At 46.0% G+C, this 21,989-nt stretch overlaps 1 protein-coding gene across 10 annotated transcripts in view; it reads left to right on the forward strand.

Moving 5' to 3' along the window:
• Positions 1 to 21,989, forward strand: part of utrn (utrophin) — a 392,537-nt gene that overhangs the window by 292,528 nt on the left and 78,020 nt on the right. For all 10 annotated transcript variants that reach the window (XM_046298685.1, XM_046298684.1, XM_046298690.1 and 7 more), the window contains 5 exons: positions 5,129 to 5,258; positions 6,322 to 6,590; positions 6,864 to 7,010; positions 8,401 to 8,479; positions 13,633 to 13,693. In XM_046298685.1, the coding sequence (XP_046154641.1) occupies positions 5,129 to 5,258; positions 6,322 to 6,590; positions 6,864 to 7,010; positions 8,401 to 8,479; positions 13,633 to 13,693 (686 nt within the window). The remainder of the gene's footprint in view (positions 1 to 5,128; positions 5,259 to 6,321; positions 6,591 to 6,863; positions 7,011 to 8,400; positions 8,480 to 13,632; positions 13,694 to 21,989) is intronic.

Consider the following 21,989-nt stretch of genomic DNA (forward strand, 5'->3'; position numbering starts at 1 on the left):
GTTTGTCGTATAGTGAATATTTATATTTTCATAGTTTATCATAGTTTTTTCCTGTGAAGCACATTTGGAGTTGAAGTTGCATTCCATGTCTGAAATGTTCTGTATAAATAAATGATTTGATGTTCCCCTCTTCTCCTCCTCAGATAGATCGTAATCTCTTATCTCATCCTGGCAACTGAGAAACGTTGTTTTAGTTCCTCTTGAAAGGGGATGCATCAGCTCTTTTTCATTTCTACTCGGAGTGTTTTTCCTCGGGGTCCTTCAGTGTTACGGTGACTTTCTGAACTGAAGTTACTCCGGAAGATTGAGTTGTTCTTTTTTGGCGCTGTCTGTCAGACTTTTTTGGGTTACCGAGGGGACAGAGGGTTACTGGCTGGAAGGGGTGACCGTGGCATGAGTATCGCCGAGCATTGCCATGGTGACGCGCCTCTGCCTTTCAATGTCCTTGTTCTCCCTTCATGTCTTGTCTCCAAATTATGATGAATAAGAAAAGTAACAGTCGCTCTTTATAGCTCTCAAAAAGTGTTTAATTTTGAAGAAAAATCATATGATATATATTCTCAACTGTGATATATGACTTGAAGTTTCCTAAAATCTAATCAACTGTCAACATTTTCTTTTCTGCAAGTATTTCCTGTCTGTCCAAATTGTATCCTACTACTAAAGTCCACTCAAACCAACATGCTGTCATATAGTCTTCAATAGATTTGGGCTGGTGTTGCGTAACAAATGGAACCCTCGCAAAATCTGCTACCTCGTATTCCTCATCTCATCCTGTCTGATATAACCACAAGCCTTTTTGTAAGCAAGGCTCCCAATCTAATGAAGTTCCTCATAGCGTTTCCCTCGAAGATCGTCCTCACACAAAGCAATCACACAGTCCGATAGGCATCAGAGTCCCCCTGGGGTCCTGGATATATTAAAACAAGAATAATTACCCTGGTACATGTCGTCCAGCTTTCCTCCTCTTCCTCTCCCATAGTGGATGCTTTGGCAATAATGTTAGTGAGGTTGTTTAGAAACTCACCCCTAGTCACCACTGGACTAACCGGCCTGTAGTGAGTCATTGTGCGTGTGTGTGTGTCTGTGTGTGTGTGTGCCTGTGTCTGTGTGTGTGCCTGTGTCTGTGTGTGTGTCTGTGTCTGAGGGAGGGAGGGTGTGGGGGCAGAAAGAAAGAGTACAGTAGAGAGAGTGAGGTTGAGTTAGTGAAATAGAATGCAGGGAGAGAGCAAGTCAGTGTGTGTGTGTGTGTGTGTGTGTGTGTGTGTGTGTGTGTGTGTGTGTGTGTGTGTGTGTGTGTGTGTGTGTGTGTGTGTGTGTGTGTGTGTGTGTGTGTGTGTGTGTGTGTGTGTGTGTGTGTGTGTGTGTGTGTGTGTGTGTGTGGTGTGGAAGGGAGGAAGTGAGTGTGTGTGATGTGGCATTAGTGAGTGTTTTGATGAAGACTGCAGGTCTGTGTCGTGAACAGCTCTGAGTGAACGCCTCAGTTCATTTCACTTTGACCTCTGGGAAATCTCATTTGACCTGCCATTCCTGCCTTCGATCGCTACTCTGTTTCGTTTTCTCGCTCCTGCTCTCTCCCTACCTCTCTCCCTTCCTCTCTCCTTTCCTCTCTCATTACCTCTCTCCCTCCTCCCTACCTCTCTCCTTACCTCTCTCCCTACCTCTCTCCTCTCTCCTTACCTCTCTCTTACCTCTCTCCTTACCTCTCTCTCTCTCCCTACCTCTCTCCCTACCTCTATCCTTACCTCTCTACTTACCTCTCTCCTTACCTCTCTCCCTACCTCTCTCCTTAACTCTCTCCCCTACCTCTCTCCCTACCTCTCTGCTTACCTCTCTCCCTACCTCTCTCCTTCTCTAACCTCTCTCCTTACCTCTCTCCTTAACTCTCTCCCTACCTCTCTCCCTACCTCGCTCCTTACTCTCTCCTCTACCTCTCTACTTACCTCTCTCCTTACCTCTCTCCTTAACTCTCTCCCTACCTCTCTCCCTACCTCTCTCCTTACCTCTCTCCCTACCTCTCTCCCTTCCTCTCTCCTTTCCTCTCTCCTCTAACCTCTCTCCTTACCTCTCTCCCTACCTCTCTCCTTACCTCTCTACTTACCTCTCTCATTACCTCTCTCCTTACCTCTCTCCTTACCTCTCTCCTTACCTCTCTCCCTACCTCTCTCATTACCTCTCTCCTTACCTCTCTCCCTACCTCTCTCCTTACCTCTCTCTTACCTCTCTCCTTACCTCTCTCCCTACCTCTCTCCTTACCTCTCTCCCTACCTCTCTCCTTACCTCTCTACTTACCTCTCTCCTTACCTCTCTCATTACCTCTCTCCCTACCTCTCTCCTTACCTCTCTCCCTCCCTCTCTCCTTACCTCTCTCCCTACCTCTCTCCTTACCTCTCTCCTTAACTCTCTCCCTACCTCTCTCCCTACCTCTCTCCCTACCTCTCTCCCTACCTCTCTCCTTAACTCTCTCCCTACCTCTCTCCTTAACTCTCTCCCTACCTCTCTCTCTACTCCTCTCCTTAACTCTCTCCTTAACTCTCTCCTTAACTCTCTCCTTAACTATCTCCTTAACTCTCTCATTAACTCTCTCCTTAACACTCTCCTTACCTCTCTCCCTACCTCTCTGCTTACCTCTCTCCCTACCTCTCTCCTTACCTCTCTCCCTACCTCTCTCCTTACCTCTCTACTTACCTCTCTCCTTACCTCTCTCCTTAACTCTCTCCCTACCTCTCTCCCTACCTCTATCCTTACCTCTCTACTTACCTCTCTCCTTACCTCTCTCCCTACCTCTCTCCTTAACTCTCTCCCTACCTCTCTCCCTACCTCTCTGCTTACCTCTCTCCCTACCTCTCTCCTTACCTCTCTACTCCTCTCTCCTTACCTCTCTCCTTAACTCTCTCCCTACCTCTCTCCCTACCTCTCTACTTACCTCTCTCCTTACCTCTCTCTCTCCTTACCTCTCTCCTTAACTCTCTCCCTACCTCTCTCCTACCTCTCTCATTACTCTCTCCCTACCTCTCTCCTTACCTCTCTCCCTACCTCTCTCCTTACCTCTCTACTTACCTCTCTCCTTACCTCTCTCATTACCTCTCTCCTTACCTCTCTCCTTACCTCTCTCCCTCTCTCCCTAACTCTCTCCTTACCTCTCTCCCTACCTCTCTCCTTACCTCTCTCATTACCTCTCTCCTTACCTCTCTCCTTACCTCTCTCCCTACCTCTCTCCTTACCTCTCTCCCTACCTCTCTCCTTACCTCTCTCCTCTCTCCTTACCTCTCTCATTACCTCTCTCCCTACCTCTCTCCTTACCTTACCTCTCTCCTTACCTCTCTCCCTACCTCTCTCTCCTCTCTCCTTACCTCTCTCCTTACCTCTCTCCTTAACTCTCTCCCTACCTCTCTCCCTACCTCTCTCCCTACCTCTCTCCTTAACTCTCTCCCTACCTCTCTCCTTAACTCTCTCCCTACCTCTCTCTCTACTCCTCTCCTTAACTCTCTCCTTAATTCTCTCCTTAACTCTCTCATTACCTCTCTCCCTACCTCTCTCCTTACCTCTCTCCCTACCTCTCTCCTTACCTCTCTCCCTACCTCTCTCCTTACCTCTCTCCTTACCTCTCTCCTTACCTCTCTCCTTAACTCTCTCCCTACCTCTCTCCCTACCTCTCTCCCTACCTCTCTCCTTAACTCTCTCCCTACCTCTCTCCTTAACTCTCTCCCTACCTCTCTCTCTACTCCTCTCCTTAACTCTCTCCTTAACTCTCTCCTTAACTCTCTCCTTAACTATCTCCTTAACTCTCTCATTAACTCTCTCCTTAACACTCTCCTTACTTATCTCCCTACCTCTCTCCTTACCTCTCTCCCTACCTCTCTCCTCACCTCTCTCCTTACCTCTCTCCCTACCTCTCTCCTTAACTCTCTCCCTACCTCTCTCCTTAACTCTCTCCCTACCTCTCTCCTTAACTCTCTCCCTACCTCTCTCTCTACTCCTCTCCTTAACTCTCTCCTTAATTCTCTCCTTAACTCTCTCCTTAACTCTCTCCTTAACTATCTCCTTAACTATCTCATTAACTCTCTCATTAACTCTCTCCTTAACTCTCTCCTTAACACTCTCCTTACTTATCTCCCTACCTCTCTCCTTACCTCTCTCCCTACCTCTCTCCCTACCTGTCTCCTTACCTCTCTCCCTACCTCTCTCCTTAACTCACTCCCTACCTCTCTCCCTAACTCTCTCCTTAACTCACTCCCTACCTCTCTCCCTAACTCTCTCCTTGACTCTCTCATTGACTCTCTCCTTTACTCTCTCCTTGACTCTCTCCTTGACTCTCTCCTTGACTCTCTCCTTGACTCTCTCCGTAACTCTCTCCCTACCTCTCTCCTTAACTCTCTCCCTACCGCTCTCCCTACCTCTCTCCGTAATGCTCTCCCTACCGCTCTCCCTACCGCTCTCCCTACCTCTCTCCTTAACTCTCTCCCTACCTCTCTCCTTACCTCTCTCCTTACCTCTCTCCTTAACTTTCTGCCTACCTCTCTCCCTACCCCTCTCCTTAACTCTCTCAATCTATCATTCTCCCTTTCAATGAGAGAAGGCCAGACAGGGAGCACGTTCTAAATTACTGCCATTACCTGAATGAGATTTGTGTGCGTGCGTGCGTGCGTGCGTGCGTACGTGCGTGCGTCTAGACCCTGGTTCCTTTGCATGTAAAACATGTGATTTTAGGATGAAAGGTGGAGTTGATTAAGTGAAATGTAAGTGTTTGACTTTGATATGGAGATGGTAAGTCAGATAGGCTATCAAAGCAATATGAACCCTGGGACAACAGAGTTCACATACAGTTCATAGCCTTCATGGTACTGGGAGATGACAACTCTGATTCCAATACAGGCACTTATACTCCGACTGAGCCACTTGAACATTTAGATATAGGTACTGTAATGACTGTCGCTATCATTTTGATAAAAATAGCATATTTATTGCTTGAGTTCACTAATGTGGTCTACGACGCTGTTTGATCAAATCAGGCAGAATCCAAAGTTTTCTTTCAGTTATAAAATAACTAATGTATGAGTTAGGAGTAAGACATTCAGGTTCAAAAGATACAAGGTATTGACCAGTTCCTGTTTGTGTTTCTCACCAGGCCTTGCAGTCAGAGCTGAAGGACCGTGAGCATGTTGTGGTCAGTACGCTGGATCAGGCACGCATGTACCTGGCTGACCAGCCCATCGAGGGACCGGGAGAACCACGCAAGAACCTACAGCCCAAAACAGGTGAGTTTCCTGTCACTGCCTAGACTGAACACACAAATACACATTCACACACACACACACTTCCTTGAAAAGCAGCTCTGAAGTTCCCCAGTCCACATGATGATTTTGTGGTGTGTGATATGAGGCTTAGAATACACCCAAACACTAAATATGCACCGTATTTTATTAGTAATTCTGTCTCTAAAGGCCAATCGGCCCAGTGGCTTAAACAGTGAAGTCGTTGCTACTGTACATCTGCACATTTCCTCTTTATCAGAGTCTGGATGTTCAATAATGTAGGGACCCCATGAGACGGTCTGTGAGGGTGTGGACAGAGTTGAGAGCAGGCAGAGATCTGGCACTTCCGTCTTCTTTGATGTAGTTATTGAAGGCCTCTTGTCGAATCAGTGGTTAAGAGCTGCTCTGAGAACTGTGATGGGCAGGATGGTTTCATTCTGGTGGATATAAAATCAGAAGGTGAAACGTATCTGAAGCCAACACTAAGACGACCTCAGATGCTGTCGTGTGTGTGGCTGTAGAGGGTATATCTGATCTAAAACCTTTGATAGCTCGGATACTTTCACAGGTGGGACAAGGGGCTTCACAGAGTAAAAATGATCTGAGACCAATGATAACAGGGACACCGCTGTCTCCTCTAGTCATGTCTGAACCCAGTGGCTGAGAAGACCTTCTCCGACCCAATTAAATGCTCCCAGAGTTTCCCTGTCTTTTGTTTGCATTTCAGACTTCTCATTATTAAAGCAGACAGCTCCCACGCCAGTCCTGTCTGGGGTGTGTGGCTATCTATGTCTGGCAGACCGACAAACAGACAGAACGACCCGCTGTATATAGTTTTGGTATAATGTGTATAATTATGTTGTATTCAAGCTGCATTTGTAAAAGAGTCCTAGGTCTTAAATGTCTTAAATGTAAAATAAAAACAATAGAAAATGTGTGCCTGAATGCTTCAGATCAGGGTGTCTGAGATTGCATTTAGTCATGCTCTTTTCCCTTCAGAGTTAATGTCTCCATGTTCCAGTCTTTGTCCTCTCCCTCACTCCCCCTTTCTCTCCTCCCCTCCCAGACCTGACTCCAGAGGAGAAGGCGCGGGGTGTGGCCAGGGCCATCAGGAAGCAGACAGCGGAGGTGCAGGAGCGGTGGGAGCGTCTGCAGGGCCACGTTGGTGGATGGCAGAGCCAGGTAGAGAGGGCCTTAGAGAGGCTACAGGAGCTCCAGAGCAACATGGACCAGCTGGACCTGCGGCTAGCCAGGGCAGAGGAGACCAAGGCTGTCTGGCAGCCTGTAGGAGACCTGCTCATAGACTCACTGCAGGACCACATAGCAAAGACCACGGTGAGGGGGGGAGGTCTGGGGAGTTACTAGTTTATTAATGGGGGGAGGGAGAGAGGGAAGGTGTTTTTACATTCACTATCACACATTTAGGGCCAACAGTACAGTACATCAATGAATAACCTGTCACCATCTCATCACTATTGGCTCAGGTATTACCCCAGCACTGTAATATGTACAGTATCAGGACATTGTCACAATCAAGACTAAACGTTGTACTGATAATGTAATGTACATCTGTCTGATCTGAATATTTTGTTTGTGTGTGTGTCCCAGGTCTTCAAGGAGGAGATGTCCCCTCTGAGGCAGGACGTGTGTGAGGTGAACGAGCTGTCTGGTGAGCTGGCTCCTCTGGATGTCCAGCTGTCCTCCATCTCCTCCAGACAACTGGACAACCTCAACATGCGCTGGAAACTACTACAGGTGGGCAATGAGTGTCACGCCTAACACCTTCCCCCCTTTACAGGTGGGCAATGAGTGTCACGCCTAACACCTTCCCCCCTTTACAGGTGGGCAATGAGTGTCACGCCTAACACCTTCCCCCCTTTACAGGTGGGCAATGAGTGTCACGCCTAACACCTTCCCCCCTTTACAGGTGGGCAATGAGTGTCACGCCTAACACCTTCCCCCCTTTACAGGTGGGCAATGAGTGTCACGCCTAAAACAATCTCCCTTTTATGTGCCACGAGAAGAGGTGTCACAGCTACAACCCTCCTCCCTTTTAGGAGTTGTCATACTTGGGTGTAATTGTCACAACTAACATGTCCCTCCTTTTAGGAGCCATCTTATTCTCCCCTCTGCTGGTCTGTACACTCATGTTTATTGTCCTTCAATGTCATACTAGCTCTCGTACTGTCTTGTAATCATGTATTTCTGTCCCTCTCTTTTCACCTGTTTCTTCTTGTTCTTTCTCTCATTATTCCTTCCCTCCTCTCTCTCTGTCTGTCAGCACGCTGCAGCTAAGACACACTGTGAGGGAAGGGGAGAGGTGGCCCTCCACTTGTCTGCCTCTACAGTGGTCTTATTTCTGTATTGGTACTGTTTCCTTCTGTCACTGTAGATCAAATTCACCCTGCCCCTCTTTTGATCACTTGGTTTAATCTGATTTGGGACACGTTCTGTGTTTTTGGGGCTGTGCAGGATTCACCCCTGGTGGTTTTGACTCACAGAGAGTTTTGTGTGTGTGTGTGTGTGTGTGTGCGTCTGTCTCCTCTTGTGTGATCTAAATTTCCCTTAGATATGTCAGTCCAACCCATCTCTATGGTGTTGGTGACCTTGCTCAAGGTTCCAGTGCTTTAGCATTGTATGATCTGTGTCCTGGTCCAGCTTACTGATGGCTGGGATCAGAACCCTACTCTAACACCCCTCAGGCTCAGTTGTCACTGTAGTGCTTGAATCAATCTGGGTTTGTACTGCATGTATGAAATGGGCTTGACCGTGTTTGTGAGAGAGAGACGAGACAAATAAAGAGAGAGATCCTTCTCCATACCCCCCACCCCTGGCATTACCATGCAGGAGTCGATCATGACCACTGATATAGGAAGCCACTTTGATCTGATCAAACAGCAGGACTCAGACCCCAGTCGCCTGTCACCCCATAGAGATTCACTGGGGTATGATGAAACTGTGGAAGCCAAGTCTTCTGGTTCCCTGTGTAGAGACGACCTTATTTCCTCCCTGCAGGGAGGATGACTGAGTCACTGCTCACAGTGAGGACACTCAGCAACACACACACACAGCTGGGCCGGTCGATATAGAGCTGGCGGGGTGCAGATGTGTGTGTAACGCTCTCTCTCCTCTCTCTGGTGTGCAGGTGGCCGTTGAGGAGAGACTGAAACTCCTTCAGGAAGCCCACAGAGACTTTGGCCCGTCCTCCCAGCACTTCCTCTCCAGTGAGTAGCCAATGACTGCCCTTGATATGTAATACAGCCTACGAATGTCTTGGCGGTAGCCTATCCATGATGGTGGAGGAATTTCTGTAAGTTTTGCTGTTCTTTTTGTCAGGGTTGTTTTGATGTCAGCCATCATCCACTGCCTCCTATACACACGCACACAGACAGACACACACAGACACACTCACACACACAGACACACACACACACACACACACACACACACACACATACAGACACGCACACACACACAGACACACACACACGCACACACACAGACACACACACACAGACAGGACACACACAGACACACTCACACTCACACACACACACACACACACACACACACACACACACACACACACACACACACACACACACACACACACACACACACACACACACACACACACACACACACACACACACACACACACACACACACACACACACACACACACACACACACACACACACACACAGACACACACACACACACAGACACACACACACACAGACACACACACACACACACAGACACACACACACACACAGACACACTCACACACACAGACACACACACACACAGACAGACACACACAGACACACACAGACACACACAGACAGACACACTCACACAGACAGACACAGACAGACACACGCACACAGACAGACACACGCACACACACAGACACTCACACAGACAGACATCCACACAGACAGACACTCACACAGACAGACACTCACACAGACAGACAGACAGACAGACACACACAGACACACACACAGACAGACAGACACACAGACACACACAGACAGACACACACAGACAGACACACACAGACAGACACACACAGACAAACACACAGACACAGACACACGCACACAGACACACTCACACAGACACACAGACACACTCACACAGACAGACACACACAGACACACTCACACAGACAGACACACACAGACACACTCACACAGACATATACACACAGAGTCAAGCATGCTGTTTGCAGGCCACAAGGTTCTTTACTCTTGAATAATTCAAGGCTTAATTACAACTCTCCTCTGACTTCCTCTAGTTATTCTCCTCTCAGACCAGAGTGGTCATTAACCAGGAAGAGAATGAGGGAGGGAGGGGGGAGGGAGGGAGGGAAAAGGCGAGGTGGGATAGAGGGCAGAGAGTGAGAACATTAGGAACAGACAGAGAAATCCAGACTCTACCTCTCCCTCCTTCCATCCCCATTTACAAAATGTATACACCCCAGGAATATTGTTTTTCATGACTATGTCCCCTTCCTCTCTCCATCTCATATGCAACCCCTCTTTTATCTACCCCATTTGGCTTTGACATGGATCCAAACTGTCCGGTGTATGATAACGGGATGGGATGGGGAGGAAACTGAGCCGCTTCGTGTCCATAGACTTGAGTGGTGCTGACAGCTGAGTTACTGTACCAGACAGATGACATTTTGACAAGATGACATTCTGGCGCTCCTTTCATCTCTCATACAGTAGATGTTAAACTACTATGAAAAGGAATGGTAGATTATAACTAGGTTTCCCCTAAGGGATCAATAAAGTGTCTGTCTGTCCATCCATCCATCCAAATATATTCACCCTCCATCTACAGTGGCTTGCGAAAGTATTCACCCCCCTTGGCATTTTTCCTATTTTGTAGTTTTACAACCTGGAATTAAAATAGATTTTTGGGTGTGGGTTGTATATCATTTGATTTACACAACATGCCTACCACTTTGAAGATACAAAATATTTTTTGTTGTGAGACAAACAAGAAATAAGACACAAAAAAACTAAAAATTGAGTGTGCATAACTATTCACCCCCCCAAAGTCAATACTTTGTAGAGCCACCTTTTGTAGCAATTACACCTGCAAGTCTCTTGGGGTATGTCTCTATAAGCGTGGCACATCTAGCTACTGGGATTTTTCCATTCTTCAAGACAAAACTGCTCCAGCCCCTTCAAGTTGGATGGGTTCTGCTGGTGTACAGCAATCTAAGACATACCACAGGTCTGGGCTTTGACTTGGCCATGCCAAGACATTTAAAAGTTTCCCCTTCAACCACTCAAGTGTTGCTTCAGCAGTATGCTTAGGGTCATTGTCCTGCTGGAAGGTGAACCTCGGTCTCAGTCTCAAATCTCTGGAAGACTGAAACAGGTTTCCCTCAAGAATTTCCCTGTATTTAGCACCATCCATCATTCCTTCAATCCTGACCAGTTTCCCACCCAGTCCCTGCCGATGAAAAACAGCCCCACAGCATGATGCTGCCACCACCACGCTTCACTGTGGGGATGGGGTGATGGGAGGTGTTGGGTTTGCGCCAGGCATAGTGTATTCCTTGATGGCCAAAAAGCGACATTTTAGTCTCATCTGACCAGAGTACCTTCTTCCCTATGTTTGGGGAGTCTCCCACACGCCCTTTGGCGAACACCAAACGTGTTTGCTTATTTTTTTTCTTTAAGCAATTGCTTTTTTATGGCCACTCTTCCGTAAAGCCCAGCTCTGTGGAGTGTACGGCTTAGTGGTCCTATGGACAGATACTCCAATCTCCACTGTGGAGCTTTGCGGCTCCTTCAGGGTTATCTTTAGTCTCTTTGTTGCCTCTGATTGATGCCCTCCTTGCCTGGTCTGAGATTTGGTGGGCGGTCCTCTCTCGGCAGGTTTGTTGTGGTTCCATATTCTTTCCATTTTTTAATAATGTATTTAATGGTGCTCCGTGGGTTTTTCAAAGTTTCTGATATTTTTATATAACCCAACCGTGATCTGTACTTCTTCACAACTTTGTCCCTGACCTGCTTGGAGAGCTCCTTGGTCTTCATGGTGAGCTTGCTTGGTGGTGCCCATTGCTTAGTAGTGCTGCAGACTCTGGGGCCTTTCAGATCAGGTGATTATATATATTGAGATCATGTGACATTTAGATTGCACACAGGTGGACTTTATTTAACTAATTATGTGACTTCTGAAGGTAATTGGTTGCACTTATTTAAGGGCTTCATAGCAAAGGGGGTGAATACATATGCACGCAACACTTTTCCGTTTTACATTTTGGAATATTTTGTGCATGTCCATTACATGAAATCCAAATAAAAATCAATTTAAATTACAGGTTGTAATGCAACAAAATAGGAAAAATGCCAAGGGGGATGAATACATTTGCAAGGCACTGTATCCCTACATCCCTCCAATTATCCCTCCATCTATCCCTCCTTCTATCCCTCCCTCCATCTATATCCCTCTATCTATCCCTCCTTCTATCCCTCCCTCCATCTATATCCCTCTATCTATCCCTCCTTCTATCCCTCCCTCCGTCTATATCCCTCTATCTATCCCTCCATTCATCACTCCCTCCATCTATATCCCTCTATCCTTCCTTCTATCCCTCCCTCCATCTATATCCCTCTATCCTTCCCTCCTTCTATCCCTCCCTCCATCTATATCCCTCTATCTATCCCTCCCTCCATCTATCCCCCTCCATCTATCCCTCCTATCTATCCCTCCCTCCATCTATCCCTCCTTCTATCCCTCCCTCCATCTATATCCCTCTATCTATCCCTCCTTCTATCCCTCCCTCCATCTATCCCTCTATCTATCCCTCCTTCTATCCCTCCCTCCATCTATCCCTCTACCTATCCCTCCTTCTATCCTTCCCTCCATCTATCCCTCTACCTATCCCTCCTTCTATCCCTCCCTCCATCTATCACTCCTTCTATCCCTCCCTCCATCTATCCCTCCCTCCATCTATCCCTCTACCTATCCCTCCTTCTATCCCTCCCTCCATCTATCCCTCCCCCTCCATCTATCCCTCTCCCTATCCCTCTATATCCCTTATCTATCCCTCCTTCTCCATCCCTCCATATCCCTCTACCTATCCATCTATATCCCTCCTTCTATCCCTCCCTCCATCCCTCTACCTATCCCTCCTTCTATCCTCCTCTATCCCCTTCCATCTATCCATCTATCCCTCCATCTATCCCTCCCTCCATCTATCCCTCTACCTATCCCTCCATTCATCCCTCCCTCCATCTATATCCCTCTATCTATCCCTCCTTCTATCCCTCCCTCCATCTATATCCCTTTATCTATCCCTCCTTCTATCCCTCCCTCCATCTATCCCTCTATCTATCCCTCTATCTATCCCTCCTTCTATCCATCCCTCCATATATCCCTCTACCTATCCCTCCTTCTATCCCTCCTTCTATCCCTCCCTCCATATATCCCTCTACCTAACCCTCCTTCTATCCCTCCTTCCATCTATCCCTCTATCTATCCCTCCCTCCATCTATATCCCTCTATCTAACCCTCCATCCAATCATTTTTTTCTCCATACAGCGAATATGCAGGCAGTGTGTGTAGGTTAGGTGTATACAGGGGAGGGAAAGGCTTCCATCAACTTCTGAGCGCATCTCTGTGAATGGCTTACGACAGCTCATGTTCCTCTCTGTGAATGGCTTACGACAGCTCATGTTCCTCTCTGTGAATGGCTTACGACAGCTTATGTTCCTCTCTGTGAATGGCTTACGACAGCTCATGTTCCTCTCTGTGAATGGCTTACGACAGCTCATGTTCCTCTCTGTGAATGGCTTACGACAGCTCATGTTCCTCTCTGTGAATGGCTTACGACAGCTTATGTTCCTCTCTGTGAATGGCTTACGACAGCTCATGTTCCTCTCTGTGAATGGCTTACGACAGCTCATGTTCCTCTCTGTGAATGGCTTACGACAGCTCGTAAAGTCTTATGTCATCACATTTGACAGCTTTTATTGTCCTGTCAGTCTGCTGTTTGTTTTGGGGCTTTGAAGATCAGCTAACTCATCCTCTTCTTTCCGTTTGTTCTCCCCTTTGTCTGTGAAGTCTAAGAATAACATGCCATTAGAATATATTAAACAGCTATTATTAAGAGGACGCAGCCCCTTCTCACAGATAGAGCCGTCTTAACTCGCTCCAACTGTCCAATAGTTATGCACATTACTTTTTACATTTCATGCACAGTGGGAATGTTATTTGGAGAAAAGTCCATTACGTTATGGAGCTATTAGTGGATGTTTGCGGAAGCAGTCGACTCGGGAGACTAAATAGATTATTGTGCTGCAAATAACGCTGTGTTTTTAATGGTATATTTTTTTCTCCACAGCCTCTGTGCAGCTCCCGTGGCAGAGAGCCGTGTCTCAGAATAAGGTTCCATACTACATCAAGTGAGTTCTATTGTACTGACTGGTAACATACTGATTATGTATGCTAGACGAATCACTTTCTTTATGCTTATTTTATGGTAAGTATTTGCATAACAATGGTTGAAACCTTCTGTGTGTGTTTTTATGTACGCATGTGCGGTTGGTTTTACTTGTGAGCTTGTATGAGTGCATGATTTTATTCATACTCAGTTTTCCAGTTGAATTCTTGGAAGTTTCCACTGTTGTAATATTGAATTTGAGGTGATTTTAGGTGTCATGGCTACTGTTGCTCATTCATTTAGCTGGGGGACTTTTCAACTGGCACAATACCTGTGATAATGCCTAGGTATTCATGGACTCCATTATCGTAGTACCATAGCAGAGATATTGCTGCTTAAGATCACATTTCCCATTGTAATACATTCACAGTCAAGCAGCACAGCAGACAGTGTGTCCATTTAAAGGCAGATGGGGAGAGAGAGGTTTGTGCTGATAGCTACTCAGTATGGCTTTCAAAGTGTCTCAATGCACCTTGGACACATGTTAAGAGAGGGAGAGAGAGAGTTAAAGGGAGAGAGAGTGACAGAGAGAGTTAAAGGGAGGGAGACAGGTGGGCAGAGAGAGTTAAAGGGAGGGAGACAGGTGGACAGAGAGAGTTAAAGGGAGGGAGACAGGTGGACAGAGAGAGTTAAAGGGAGGGAGACAGGTGGACAGAGAGAGTTAAAGAGAGGGAGACAGGTGGATAGAGAGATGGGTGTAACTGAGAGAAAGAAACGGAGAGAGAGGGATAAGAAAAAAGAGCGATTCATATGAAAGGAGGTTTGTGAAAGTTGGGGGTAGGATGAAGGGGTGATAAGGAGGTAGAGGTACAAAAGACAGGTTGTGAGAGATGAGAGAGAGATACTGAGTGAGAGAGGGAGACATCCCTGTAAACAGCTGATGTTTGTTTACCCCAGGAGCTTTGCACTGGAAGGGATCTGAGATGAAAGGCCGAGAGAAGCTGGGAGGAGAGATGAGGACAGGTTTAGAACTCTGGTATCAACAACAGCTGTCTCTGATCACAGGTGTTGGCCCTCCTCGAGTGGCTGACCATTGAACCCGGGCCCTCCCTCTACACACACACACACACACACACATACGCCATATGTCCCTTCCTTGCCTCTGTATTACGTAGCACAGCAACTCCACCACAGGTTTTGCTGAGCCCCACTCACACTCATTCTGAGTGACCCTTTAAGAAGGGAAAAGAGAAAGGGAAATCGGCCTATTGAAAGCCTCCCTCCATCTCCAACACTGTGAGGCTTTCATCTCATTTAAATGGACGCCACCGCCGGGAGCTACAATACTAAGCTATTGTCCCTGTTGGGATTAAAAATCTCTCAAATCTCTTTGACTGCCCTCCCTGACCCCTCTGAGGGAATTCAGAAACGTTGCCTTGGCCTTCACAGGGCTAATCATTGGTCACTTAAAGTGCAGTGACATTACTGTGACTCCAACATCAGGCTTTGACACATTCATTAGGCTCTGGCCCCTCCGCCTCTCTCTCCAGCTCATGCTATTTCTCGTGCACCCGACCGCACAAAGGCCTCTGTGCTACCCCCCCTCCCTTCCATGGGAACAGCGACACACTGGTGAATCAAACGGCTAAACATGGAAGCCTCGCCACCCGCCGCTCTGTCACCCCAGTTGACCTCCAGCTGACCTCTGGCATTTCAGCGGGCTCAGATTTTCAGAACGCTGTCAGGGTGAAATATTGGACTGCCGCTCTTTTCTGCCAACATAAGAGCTAGCTTGAAGCTTCCCATCACACTCTGGGGTGGGTGTGGGTGTATGTGGGGGTGGGTGGTTCAGTTGTGGCTCAGTTGGTAGAGCATGGTGCTTGCAATGCCAGGGTTGTGGGTTCGATTCCTACGGGGGACCAGTATGAAAATGTATGCACTCACTACTGTAAGTCACTCTGGATAAGAGTGTCTGCTGAATGACGAACGTAAAAATGTGTGTCCCCTTCAGGATGTCTTTGTTGGGTTTGCATCCACATTGACTCATCGAATTACTTTCATTAAGTTGCTACAATTCAAAGGGTTGAAACGTTTTTCAAATGCAGAGTAGAAGAGGAGAGAAAAAATGATGAAGTTTTGAGGGGAGGAAGAGAAGAGGAATATATCAAGTGGAGAATGCAGGCACTCTGGTTGGAGATTAGTCTGGCAGAGGGACTGTCACGGAGAGGCGGGAAAAGTGTCTCTGAGTCGCACATATTTCCCTGCTTCTATCCCTTATATTTTAAAATGTAATCATTCATCGACTGCTCATGATTATTCATGAACATGTCCTGCCTGAGAGACATAGTCCTCCTCAGGAGAAAGATGCTGTGACGTGCATGTCTCTGTGACTCTGTCTCTGGGAGTTTATGAAGTGTCACTTCCCCAAGGATAGCTCAGTGTTTTGCCTAGCTTTCCATGAACTGAGGCTCACCGCCTATATCCTTGGTTCCAATTTTTGGGATGACTGCCCTGGATGTTGGGTTTTGGGGCATTTACATTTGCATTGCATCCCATTTTTATATACTGTATATATATTCATACAGTTGCAAGAAAAGGTTTGGACCTTTTGTAGTCACCTGGATTTCTGTGGTCTGATCTTCATCTCAGTCACAATAATAGACAAACACAATCTGACTAAACTAATAACACAAACAGTTGTACTTTTCACATTTTTATTGAAGACATTGAGTAATCATTCACAGTGCAGGCTGGAAAACGTAAGTGCACCTCTGCGTTAACGACTTCTCCAAAAGCTATTTGGAGTCAGGTGTTTCAATTAAGGAGATGAGATTGGAGGTGTGGGTAGCACAGGTGCCCTGCCCTCTTGGAACTCTAGGGGCAGTATTGTCATTTTTGGAGAGAAATAATGTTCCCGTTTTAAACGGGATATTTTGTCAGGAAAAGATGCTAGAATATGCATATAATTGACAGCTTTCGATATAAAACACTCTAACGTTTCCAAAACTGTAAAGATATTGTCTGTGAGTATAACAGAACTGATGTTGCAAGCGAAAGCCTGAGAGAAATCCAATCCGGAAGTGCCCCAGGTTTTAAAAGCGCTGCATTCCAATGACTCCCTATATGGCTGTGAATGTACCATCAACGAGCTTGCTCTTTCTACGTATTCCCCAAGGTGTCTACAGCATGGTGACGTAGTTTTATGCATTTCTGTTGAAGAATAGCCGTATGGGGGCACATTGCGTAAGTGGTCACATGGTGGCTCCGAGAGAGATTCTCGTGTAAAGTACAGAGGTAGCCATTACTCCAATCGGTCCTAGAGAAAAAGGAATTGTCCCGACGGATATATTATCGAATAGATATTAGAAAAACACCTTGAGGATTGATTCTAAACAACGTTTGCCATGTTTCTGTCGATATTATGGAGCTAATTTGGGGGGAAAAATGGCTTTGTGGTGACCGCAATTTCCGGGCGATTTCTCAGCCAAACGTGAAGAACAAACGGAGCTGTTTCGCCTACAAAAATAATATTTTGGGGAAAAAAATGAACTTTGGCTATCTACCTGGGAGTCTCGTGAGTGAAAACATCCGAAGTTCATCAAAGGTAAACTATTTAATTTGATTGCTTTTCTGATTTCCGTGACATGGTTGCTTGCTGCTAGCAAGGCATAATGCTATGCCAGGCTATTATACACTTACACCAATGCTTGTCTAGCGTTGGCTGTAAAGCATATTTTGAAAATCTGAGATGACAGGGTGATTAACAAAAGGCTAAGCTGTGTCTCAATATATTTCATTTGTGATTTTCATGAATATGAACATTTTCTAGGGATATTTACATTTACATTTAAGTCATTTAGCAGACGCTCTTATCCAGAGCGACTTACAAATTGGTGCATTCACCTTATGACATCCAGTGGAACAGTCACTTTACAATAGTGCATCTAAATCTTAAAGGGGGGGGTGAGAAGGATTACTTATCCTATCCTAGGTATTCCTTAAAGAGGTGGGGTTTCAGGTGTCTCCGGAAGGTGGTGATTGACTCCGCTGTCCTGGCGTCGTGAGGGAGTTTGTTCCACCATTGGGGGGCCAGAGCAGCGAACAGTTTTGACTGGGCTGAGCGGGAGCTGTACTTCCTCAGTGGTAGGGAGGCGAGCAGGCCAGAGGTGGATGAACGCAGTGCCCTTGTTTGGGTGTAGGGCATGATCAGAGCCAGGAGGTACTGAGGTGCCGTTCCCCTCACAGTTCCGTAGGCAAGCACCATGGTCTTGTAGCGGATGCGAGCTTCAACTGGAAGCCAGTGGAGAGAACGGAGGAGCGGGGTGACGTGAGAGAACTTGGGAAGGTTGAACACCAGACGGGCTGCGGCGTTCTGGATGAGTTGAAGGGGTTTAATGGCACAGGCAGGGAGCCCAGCCAACAGCGAGTTGCAGTAATCCAGACGGGAGATGACAAGTGCCTGGATTAGGACCTGCGCCGCTTCCTGTGTGAGGCAGGGTCGTACTCTGCGGATGTTGTAGAGCATGAACCTACAGGAACGGGCCACCGCCTTGATGTTAGTTGAGAACGACGGGGTGTTGTCCAGGATCACGCCAAGGTTCTTAGCGCTCTGGGAGGAGGACACAATGGAGTTGTCAACCGTGATGGCGAGATCATGGAACGGGCAGTCCTTCCCCGGGAGGAAGAGCAGCTCCGTCTTGCCGAGGTTCAGCTTGAGGTGGTGATCCGTCATCCACACTGATATGTCTGCCAGACATGCAGAGATGCGATTCGCCACCTGGTCATCAGAAGGGGGAAAGGAGAAGATTAATTGTGTGTCGTCTGCATAGCAATGATAGGAGAGACCATGTGAGGTTATGACAGAGCCAAGTGACTTACTCTACAAATATTTATGTCCGCTGCATTATGCTAATTAGTTTGAGACGATGATTACGCTCCCGGATCCGGGATGGGTAGTATCAAGAGGTTTTAAATAAAGGCCGCACAAAGCCTGTTTACTGACAAGTCTGTTCTTCTCCAGAAAGATTGGTTAGTGTGAAGAATGCCTCGATCCCAACAACTTTCACAGGACCTTAGAAGACGCATTATAGAGATGCACGAAGCTGGAAAAGGTTACAAAAGCATTGCTAATGACCTTGGTGTTCATCCATCCACGGTAAGACAAAATGGAGAAGATTTAGGACTGTTGCTACTCTCCCTAGGGGTGACGTCCTGCGAAGATCACTCCAAGAGCACAAACGGTCATCCTGAAAGAGATGAGAAAGAACCCAACGGTAACAGCAAAATACCAGAAAACTCTACAAACAACGATAGTCTTTGTTCAGGTGTCCACTATCAGAAAAACACTGAACAACAATGGTGTTCATGGATGGACACCATGTGGCACAAAAAAACATTGTGGCACGTCTCAAGTTTGCCCAAGACCACCTGGAAAATGTGCTGAAAATGTGCAGATGAGACAAAAGTTTAACTTAAAAGTTGAACGCTATGTGTGGAGGAAAAAGGGCACTGCACACCAACACCAAAACCTCATCACAACTCTGAAGCATGGTGGAGGGAGCATCATGGTTTGTGGCTGCTTTGCTGCCTCAGGGAGGGCCTGGACACCTTGCAATCATTGAGGGAACAATGAATTCAAAAGTGTATCAAGACATTTTACAGGAGAATGTCAGGGCAGCAGTCCCTGACCTCAAGCTTAAGAGAGGTTGTTGGGTGATGCAACAAGACAATGACCCAAAGAACACAAGTAAATCAACTAAAGAATGTCTGAAAAAGAAGAATATTCGTGTTTTGAAATAGCCAAGTCAGAGTCCTGACCTTAACCCAATTGAGATGCTGTGGCATGACCTGAAGAGGGGTGTGCAATCAAATTTCCTCCTCAACGTTGTGCAAGTCTTATAAGCAGCTACAGGAAACGTTTGGTGGATGTTGTTGCTGCTGAAGGAGGATCTACAAGTTACTAAATTCAAGGGTTCACTTACGTTTTCCAGCCTGCACTGTGAATGATTATTCAATGTCTTCAATAAAAATGTGAAACGTACAACTGTTTGTGTTATTAGTTTAGTCAGATTGTGTTTGTCTATCATTGTGACTGAGATGAAGATCAGTTGAAAAAGTAAAGGAGAGCCGCACACTCTAGGAGCTCAGATGCAATCATTTAATAACCTAATAAACAACGTTTCGACAGACAAACTGTCTTCGTCAGGGTATAATGACAAACACTGCGGGGTGACTAGTTTTTATATTCTCAAAGGACACACACAGGTATCTGTGATCATGGCCCGGGTGTGGCCTGATATCATTGGTTAATTCTCAGATATAAAAATTCAAAACAAACCGAGAGATCGTTTTCTAAGACCGTCTCGCAAAAAGAAGCATTCTTGCGTTCTAACTACCCTTTATTCAAATTGCTCTGAACAAATTAAGGGAATCGTTCACAAACATTGGCACGTTCTAAGATCTGATGATAGTATCGGTAATGTGTTTTCGGACCTTCCCTTGGTCGTATTCTCGCGGGGCAGAAATCTCAGAAATCTCAGAGATCAATTGGTAAACTCTGATTTACCACCCCAAGATATCCCTGGACAATGTATTTGCGCCCCTACTGGATGGAAAAGTGTACAACCCAACAAGTGTAATGGCTGTGCTCAATGCAATGGCACTTATACATGTAGATACTTCAAACACCCCCAAACAGGGAAACAGATCCTAATTATGTCAGAGCATCGTAGCACCGGTGCAAAAACTCGACTTACCCTTGTTTTCGTCTCTACGTTATATCGGCATCGATATTGTCACCCTCCCTAGGAGAGGGGGTGACCTCGACAATTTATTGTTAAAACGGGAGGCTGCTTGGATCTTTAATTTAAAGACCCTTGCTCCTTTCGGTCTCAACGTAGACTTTGATCTGAAGCCATTATTGTGATTTTGCTATTGTAAATGTTTGTAGGCGTATGTAGCCAAATTGTATCTATGATAGTATGCTATCCTTTCATGTTTTTGATATGTTATTTTTATATCTGAGAATTAACCAACGATATCAGATGGATGGAGCCAAATACAGGACCATTCTGGAATAAAACCTGATGGAGTCTGCAAAAGACCTGAGACTGGGACGGAGATTTGTCTTCTAACAAGACAATGATCCAAAACATAAAGCAAAATCTACAATGGAATGGTTCAAAAATAAACATATCCAGGTGTTAGAATGGCCAAGGCAAAGTCCAGACCTGAATCCATTCGAGAATCTGTGGAAAGAACTGAAAACTGCTGTTCACAAATGCTCTCCATCCAACCTCACTGAGCTCGAGCTGTTTTGCAAGGAGGAATGGGAAAAAATTTCAGTCTCTCGATGTGATCTCGACTTACAGCTGTAATCGCAGCAAAAGGTGGCGCTACAAAGTATTAACTTAAGGGGGCTGAATAATTTTGCACGCCCAATTTTTCAGTTTTTGATTTGTTAAAAAAGTTTGAAATATCCAATAAATGTCGTTCCACTTCATGATTGTGTCCCACTTGTTGTTGATTCTTCACAAAAAAAATACAGTTTTATATCTTTATGTTTGAAGCCTGAAATGTGGCAAAAGGTCGCAAAGTTCAAGGGGCCGAATACTTTCGCAAGGCACTGTATATAAGACTGCAATTAGAATAATAGTAATACATTGATTAATATGAAGGTAGGAATTATTTGAGAATTGGAGTTATTTCCTTAGAATAACAAAACAAACACAAGTTCTTTATACAATCAACATTTAATAACACTGATCAAAATATTTGAAAGGGTAAGAAATGGGAGGAAAGACAACAAGTGAAGACCTGGAGATCCAGAACATTAAAAGATGTTATGCTCAGCCTGTGATTGGATACTGTTGTGGCTTCTTGATTGTTCAGGCCGCATAGAGGAGAACAAGGGAAGAAGGTGTCTGTGTATCCTTTCAGGTTGAGTTGGGTGGTTCCTTCAGGTTGCTCCTTTGGTCCTGAGTTGGTGTTCTTATGCTTGTTCTTCTCTGTTGGCTCCTTGCTTGAGTTGCAGAGGCTTTGCTCTAATTGTGTTCTCTTTCCTTGAAGAAGGTCATGTTAAATGTATCGTTCATGCTACACTAGCTCTCTACTGGCGAAGTCTCCTTCTTTTTTATTTCACCTTTATTTAACCAGGGAGGCAAGTTGAGAACAAGTTCTCATTTACAATTGCGACCTGGCCAAGATAAAGCAAAGCAGTTTGACAGATACAACGACACAGAGTTACACATGGAGTAAAACAAACATACAGTCAATAATACAGTATAAACAAGTCTATATACAATGTGAGCAAATGAGGT

This window comes from Oncorhynchus gorbuscha, linkage group LG14 (assembly GCF_021184085.1).
Source record: "Oncorhynchus gorbuscha isolate QuinsamMale2020 ecotype Even-year linkage group LG14, OgorEven_v1.0, whole genome shotgun sequence".
In the NCBI taxonomy this organism is placed as follows: Eukaryota; Metazoa; Chordata; class Actinopteri; order Salmoniformes; family Salmonidae; genus Oncorhynchus; species Oncorhynchus gorbuscha.